Source organism: Octopus sinensis, unplaced genomic scaffold, assembly GCF_006345805.1.
Source record: "Octopus sinensis unplaced genomic scaffold, ASM634580v1 Contig11382, whole genome shotgun sequence".
Taxonomy (NCBI): Eukaryota; Metazoa; Mollusca; class Cephalopoda; order Octopoda; family Octopodidae; genus Octopus; species Octopus sinensis.
Genome location: NW_021832374.1, coordinates 313,702 through 321,457, shown reverse-complemented (window position 1 = coordinate 321,457; position 7,756 = coordinate 313,702). Strand labels below are relative to the sequence as shown.

At 41.3% G+C, this 7,756-nt stretch overlaps 1 protein-coding gene across 1 annotated transcript; it reads left to right on the top strand.

The window, feature by feature from the left end:
- Positions 1–6,583: 6,583 nt before the first annotated feature.
- Positions 6,584–7,150, top strand: LOC115228939. Its single transcript, XM_029799388.1, has one exon. The coding sequence runs from the start codon at positions 6,584–6,586 to the stop codon at positions 7,148–7,150; it is 567 nt and encodes a 188-aa protein (XP_029655248.1).
- The last annotated feature ends 606 nt before the right edge of the window (positions 7,151–7,756 follow it).

Below are 7,756 nucleotides of genomic sequence, written 5' to 3'. Positions count from 1 at the left end.
AGATTTAAACATAAAAAACAGTTGGGGTCGATCATGGGGAATTGCTGGTTATGCAAAAATTTCACGAAATAAAAATAACCAGTGTGGAGTTGGATTTCAAATTTATTATCCGATCCTTAATTGATTACTAATGAAACGTTTTGGTTATAACTTACAAACGTATGTTTCTTTAACGTGTTTTTAAATTAACCACCAAAAAACTTTGGCTGTAATTGAGAATACATAACAAATATATTCGATAAAACACGTAATTGAGATTATGGCGAGATAACCACCAAGAAGATAGTTTAGAAATAAAAAATTTAAGTTTTCCAATAACTAAGCATGTAGGGTTATTTTGACAAACTCCTGGCACCAGAAGAGAAATAGCAAATTACAACGACAAGTACCAAATATCAGGAAAGGATCTGCATCTTAGAATAACGCTTCTGATCAGAAAGAGTTATTCCCATCATTAAGCCACTTTGATTACGACGACACGTCAATATGCGGGGGTGGTTCACGCTGCTAAAAAGAGTTTTTTTAAGACTTTTGAGTTTATCTTTTTAATTAAGGATCCTCTTTGAATTTTGATCAACTTTCGAATATTCTGGAAACTATACAAAATAATGAACGGGACGGAGGCGAAAGGAGAAGAAATCATTCTTAAATCGGTGGATGGAGGCTTTGTTCCTACTGAGGAAGTCCCGGAGGTCTTCCGCCAGCAGCTAGCAGGGATTCAGGAGGTGGACCCTTCGTCTATCCTGCCTCTGAAAATATTTGAGGAGTCGACCCGAAATTCCCGCTCAAAACTTGTTTTGGATGGACTCTTGTGCAGGGAAATAACCACGGAAGAGACGTTCGAAGCAATCAGAGGTTGCAAGAACAACGCTCCTGGATTTGACTTTATCCCTATGGAGGTGTTCAAGAAGGCACCCGGATGCTTGCTTCGTATTCTGGTGAAACTATTCAATGCCATTTGGGACAATGGTCACGTCCCATCTAGCTGGAAACGAACAATCGTCCGAATGATCCCAAAACCTGGAAAACCAAAGACGCAGGCAGGAAGTTATAGGCCAATTAGCCTTATCTGCACAACGTCGAGGATAATGGAAAGAATTATTTTCAATCATTTATCGGCTTACGTGGAACAAAATAATATACTCGCGGAGGAACAGTGGGGTTTTAGACCTGGTCGATCAACCGGTCACTGTTTCTCGCTTCTTGAGGAAGAACTGTCTCGGGCCAAACTCCATAAAGCCTGCCTAACGGCGGTCTGCCTGGACGTCTGCAAGGCCTTTGACAGTGTCTGGCACTTGGGGTTGTTAGATAAAGTAGCGGAGTTGGGTGCTGGGCGAAAAACTGTCAGATGGCTTAAGGACTTCTTGTGCGAGAGAAAATCGTTCATTCGTTGTGGAAATTTGCTATCGAAGGCCGTGAATCTGAGGAGAGGTGTTCCTCAGGGATCGGTTCTCAGCCCCTTGCTCTTTAATATATTTCTGGCCGACGTCCCGAAACCACATTTTCCTACGAGCAGACTAATTATCTACGCGGACGATATCTTGGTTACGGATGTCTCGATGTGGGGACCCCGACACAGAAGAAGGTTGTCCTGGAGCAGACTAGAACCGTACTTGGAGGAACTTGAAATCTGGTGCAATGGTAAAGGCTTGAATCTCGCTCTGGACAAAAGTACCATTTGTTGGATTTCAATGGGTCGTGACAAAAAAACCGACTTTCGAGGATTATGGGAACCTGATTATATCGAAGAACCTACGTTACCTGGGAGTAACTATAGACCCCACCGGGTCATACAAACCCCATGTGCATGCAAAGCGGAAACAAGGAGCGAAAATCCTAAAAGGACTAAGGCGTTTTTGTCTAAGCGCAGAAACGTTTCTACACATCTACCAGACTTGTGTTCAGCCACTAATAATCTATGGCTCGGAGGGCTGGTACCAAACTGATGAAAGGGACCTTCTAATCGCCAAACTCGAAAAAACCAGACGATTTGCCATCAAACTGGCATTCGGCCTGGAGCTCAGCAGTCCGCTGGAAGACCTGCATGAGCGGAGTGTTGACACGATTGACGCGATCCTGGCAAAAACTCGAATTCGCTGAGGGAGATAAGACAGTCTCCTGGGGCAAAACCGAAGTTGAGACCTTCGTGGCTCTCGTTATCACGCCCCCTAAGCTCTAATTCCTCGGCCACTTTTCTTTTGGACCTATTGTATTAAATAAACCATATTCTTCTTCTTCTATATAAATTGCCTCCCATGTCCAATATTGGCAAATGTGATTCCTGATTTCACATCCTCGGTGCATTCCGACTTTTGTCAATACAAATAGTATTGCCACGCTAACCGAAAGTGACATTTATTTTTCATAAAAATAACATTACTACAATAGAATTTTTTATAAAAACTTATAAAGTAATTTTCTACATTGCCAAATTTAAAGTTCCGATAAGATTCAGTGGGCCACAGAAGTGGTTCATTCTGCCAGACAAAGATTTGGAAGGATTCCTCGCGGTAAATGGCCTCATATAACAAGGCCGTTCAATGAAAAGTTTCAGACCACTAAGGGAAATTTATGAAAGAAAATCAACCGGCTAATCTCAATGACATTGCCGACATCCTCTATGCTGGCCAACGAGCATATGATGCATTGACCCACCGAGTCGGTAAAAAAGTGAGTGGATTGGAATTATGAACGCGAAGCTTGACAAACTTAGGAAGGAACTCGAGTTGGTAACACCACTAACTAATAATGACAAAACGAGAAAATCATTCAGTGACGAATTGAGAGACATTTTGAGCAAATATGGATACCGGAAGGCCAAAAAAGGAGATTTATTTAGAATTGTCACCTGCATCCAGGATGAGGTAAGGATTGTTGCAAAAAAATTGGCAACCCATGAAACAAGGGAAAAATTCCGGAGGGACAATATGTGTTTTGAACTTAACGTTTTACAGAAACTTGACTGAGAAAAAGAATACACAGTTTATGTTTGACCAGAGTCAGTGTCTCTCATTCTGGGAGAGTATTTGGGTAAAACATGAGCCCGTAGGGGACTCGATTTTATTGGATAATTGGGTGACTGGTGCCGAGGACACAACTGCTGATTTTGGAAAAGACACCATTATTGAGATCATTAATCAGCTGCCAAATGGAAGAGCCTGTGGATGCGATGACGTATACGATTTTTTCTTGAAAAAGTTTACTACGGTCCACGATGACCTTTGTAAGAAAGTCGCGAATATCATATATGGAAAGTACACACCTGGTGAGTGGTTCTACACAGGGATTACCCATCTTACTCCCAAAAATAAAATTTGTGACTCACCCAAGAACCTGAGGCCGATTACTTGCATGTCAAATCTATATAAACTTGTAACAAAATGTGTGAACAGAAAATTGACGAACTACATTGAAGCATACAATTTGATCAGCGACAAGAAGAATGTGCCAAGGAGCCAAAGAGCAGGCATTTCTCAACCAATGTGTCCATCAACAAAAAGGGAATAATTTGCCTTCTGCCTGGATTGATGTAAAGAAGGCTTTTGACTTACGATCACGAGTTTCTGTATCAAGTCCTCGATAACTCCGGCCTTCCCCATTGGATTGTGGATTTTATCAAGGAAATTGTCACGAAATGAAAGATCAAGCTGAGATTTAATCAAAAAGAGATTGGTGAAGTGAACATGGAGAGAGGGATCTTGCAGGATGTATCCTACAAATTTGTCTTTTTAATTGAACTGGATTTTTTACAGATAAAAACAATACATTTGAATAATTAAAATGAGCAATTTTTTAATCTTTTTTGATAGATATTTTTTAATGCCTCATTTTATTCGGCATATTTTTTTAAGAATTAAAAAAGTCAATTTTTAGTACAAAAATATAGGTTCGTTCAAATTTTAAAGTGAGTTATGCTTTAATTTTTGAAAAAATAATTAAAAGTCAAAATACTTCATATTTTATGGGTAAAAACGTAAAATACTAAAATTTATTAAGTGGTGCTATGACTTTTTGAGCCAACTGTAAATGACGACACGAGGGCGAATACAGCGTTGAATAGAGAGAATGTCACATACAAACTGGTGTCTGGTGACTCAGAAGCAGTAAGGCAAAGAGAATTATCAGACATTGCCACTCACATGAAGATGTTCTTACGGGATGTGTTTTATGGTGTGGAACAGATGGGTTTAATGGTTAAAAAGGAGGAAACATGGACGTCTTCAGCATTTATTGTGTATGGCAAAGTACCCATTTTTCAATAAAGTAGTCTCTCATCAATTGGACGTCAACTCATTCTTCTTCAAACTGTCCTGCTTTCGAAGTTCTTTGAAAATTCCCCTTCGCATTCCAAAGTCAACAAGGATACAAGTTTCCAAATGTCTTACTTCCTTCATCAACGTCTCACGTCTAATAGTTGGAAAGCATGACCTCGTCTAATCAGTTTTGTCCCACTGGCGCACGGAACCCCTCACAGGAGGACACCCTGACTGATCGTGTTTGTGTCAAACTAGCCGTGGGTGACGTCCGGGCTGCCATTCGCAGTCTCAAACGACGACAATTTCCAAATTGAACAATATTATTCCAAGCCCACTTGACCACCAGGAAGGTGGAAAGGTCTTCTTAGCCATTCAACAGGACCAACTGTCAAAAGACCAAGACTTTAGCAACCAGAAGCGCATCACCCCGATTAAATTCCTTACAAATGTTCCCCGTCCGTTCCGCACTTGCGTTTGGTCCAGAGTCCAACATCGGGAAAAGCTAAGAAAGCTTGCTTTGCTCACCCCACTCCACAAAAATATTCACCCCACTCCACACCAGCTAAGAAAGCTTGCTCTGCTCACCTTTGCCTTGCACTCCACAAAATCATCGTATTCTCACGGCCCGGATAAAATCCGGTCAGTCTATTAAAAAACTTTGGCGTCGAAAGAGTCAGGTTCCTAACATCTATCATCAACTATTCAATCAACAACAATGTGATTCCGTCAATATGAAAACAGGCCCTAATAAGACCGATACTGAAGCCTGGATACCAAGAGGAGACCTGACATCTTTCAGGCCGATTTCTCTGTTATGTTTGTTGCCCCAGCAGAGCTTGGAAAATGGTTCCTCACTGTGAACACAACCAAAACGGAAATCACAGAAATTCGATGTCAAAAATCTTAAATCACAGAAGTCAAAAGTCCAACTGGCATCTCTCAACTGCGCTTGCCAGCCGCATACGGGAGACTGGCTCAATGCACTCCCTACCCCTAGTACGGGACATCTCTTGGACGACGAATCCTTACGGATTGGTGTCTGCTTACGCTTGGGCCTGGACATCTGTCAGCCCCACCCATGCCGGTGCGGGTCCACGATCTCTCCGAACGGTTTGCACACCCTCTCGTGCAAGAAGAGTGCTGGCAGAATTCCTCGCCACACTCACCTCAATGACGTCGTGAAAAGGGCTCTAGAGTCGGCAGGTTTCCCCTCCACTCTAGAGCCAGTCGGTCTCTGCCGGAGTGATGGAAAGCGTCCTGACGGGATGACTACCTTCCCTTTCAGGGAAGGCAAGTCCCTGATTTGGGACGCAACTTGTGTTGACTCGTTCTCCGCGTCGGTGTTACTCAAGTCCATCACTAACCCGGGTTCCGCCAGTGCTCAGGCTGAGGAGGCTAAGAGGTCGAAGTATGGAAATATTTCGGACTCTTACGAGTTTGTCCCCCTCGCCTTCGAAACATCTGGAATTGTCGGCAGGTCTGCGACTCGCCTTCTTGCCGACATTGCCAGGAGAATCGGCAAGAAGACCAACGACCGGAGGGAGACGAGCTGGCTCTTCCAGCGAATCTCGGTCGCAGTGCTCCGCGGAAACTGCCACTCGATACGCAGTGCGGCGACTTTGAGCTGACCTCCAGGCTCTTTATTAATTCGTGTATAACTTATTCCCCATTTTAATTAAATATTTTTCGTACTTCGAGAATATACTTGTTTCAATGAGTGCAATTAATTAAAAAGTCTGGCGATTATTCCATCATATTTGTAGGGTGGTGGAGTAGGCTTGAGAATATAAATAGAGTAAACAAATGTAAATGTTGTGTTATTTGAAATCGATAAATACCAGTACATTATGATAATTTCAATAATGACGATTTAAATTTTAATAGGATTGTTGCATTGTAAATATGGAACAACCACACTCGATGAGATTGCTAAATCACTACGTGACTTGCAGATAGAGTCACTGTTGCTTAGTATTAAAAAGAAAAGGTTGCATTCGAAGCTATTTGAGTCGCTTGAGAATAATACTTTTGATATCCCAACATCTTCAACATGGCTAAAGAAAGGGAATATATCTCCTAAATCTGAGGCAATGTTCTCTTTTCTTCAAGACAGAAACGTCTTTTTCAGAAACTCTGATGAAAAATGCCCACATTGTAAATCCTCGCCTAAAACCGTGGACCATCTTGCGACGCGATGCAGTAGAATGCTAATTTCAGATTATACCAGAAGGCATAACGAGATTGTGAGGTGTGTTCACATGCACTTGTGTCGGAGATTTGGAATGAAGAAGTCCAAGAGACTGAAAAACCACTCCGTGCAGTGTATAATGTCGAATAGCTCTGCGGAAATTCGGGTCGATACTACAATTCCAACTGAACTAAAAATACAATATAACAAGCCTGATATATTCCTGTATGACAAGAAGGAAAATTTGATATGGATCATTGAAGTGGGTGTTACCTCGATAGATAATTTGAAATCGGTGGAAGTGGAAAAAATGCATAAATACGACATTCTAGCCAGTGAATTACAATTAATTCACAAGGCTAAGGTAAAGATTGTACCGATTGTCCTCACGTGGGATGGGATAGTCTCTACATTCTTCAGAAAATATATGGACCTTCTTAAAATCAAAGAAAGTGTGCAAGCATACATCCAGACTGTTGGTTTGAAAAAAACAATGGAAAGCATGATAGTAGAACACAAATTTGGCTTCGAAAATATGTCTACCTCAGGTAACTCATTTGACGAAGGACGGAAATCGGTGAAGAGACGGCGAGATTCTGTAGTTTCCGCCGATGAAGGAAACAACTCCGAAGTGGGAACAGATAGCGGGAAGAGGATTCCGAGAGTAAACTTGGCGGAGCAAACTAATATGGAAAAGGAAAGTTAATTAGTTAATTAATTAAATTTCAAAATTGTGGATAATAAAACTTAATTTTAGAAAAAAAAAAGGAATAGGATTGTGAATAGACCGAATTAATTTAAGGAGATTGTCAGAGTCTTATTGATGGGAATTGATACAAAAACAACAACTATCAATAAATCCAGATTCGTTGATCGTATGGTCACCACACTGTGGATATATGCAAGGCACAGACCATAAAACCCTTTATCAAAGATATGTCGCAGACTGCCAGAAGTGTCTAGCTGTCTAAAATACCACACTAATGTCAGTTTAATGACTTGAATTATTATTTGAATATTAAATAAACTTATCGATCACATTTATGAGATAATCCCGGATGCTTGAAAATAAGCTTTTACTCATTGTCAGGTCATTCAGTCACAAATAAACAAAAGGACTCTTCCTTTCATAATCGCCACTTTAGTAACACGGGCGTAACAAAAACTGGTTTAAACGCGTTGCGGCGTTTTCCTTATTTCTTAACAATGCTCGCCACAAAGAAAAATGATCCTCGTGAAGGAGTTTGGCTAAGACAAAGGATCGGAATAGCCATACTCCGAGGGAACTCGCTTTCCATACAGGCAGCGGGCT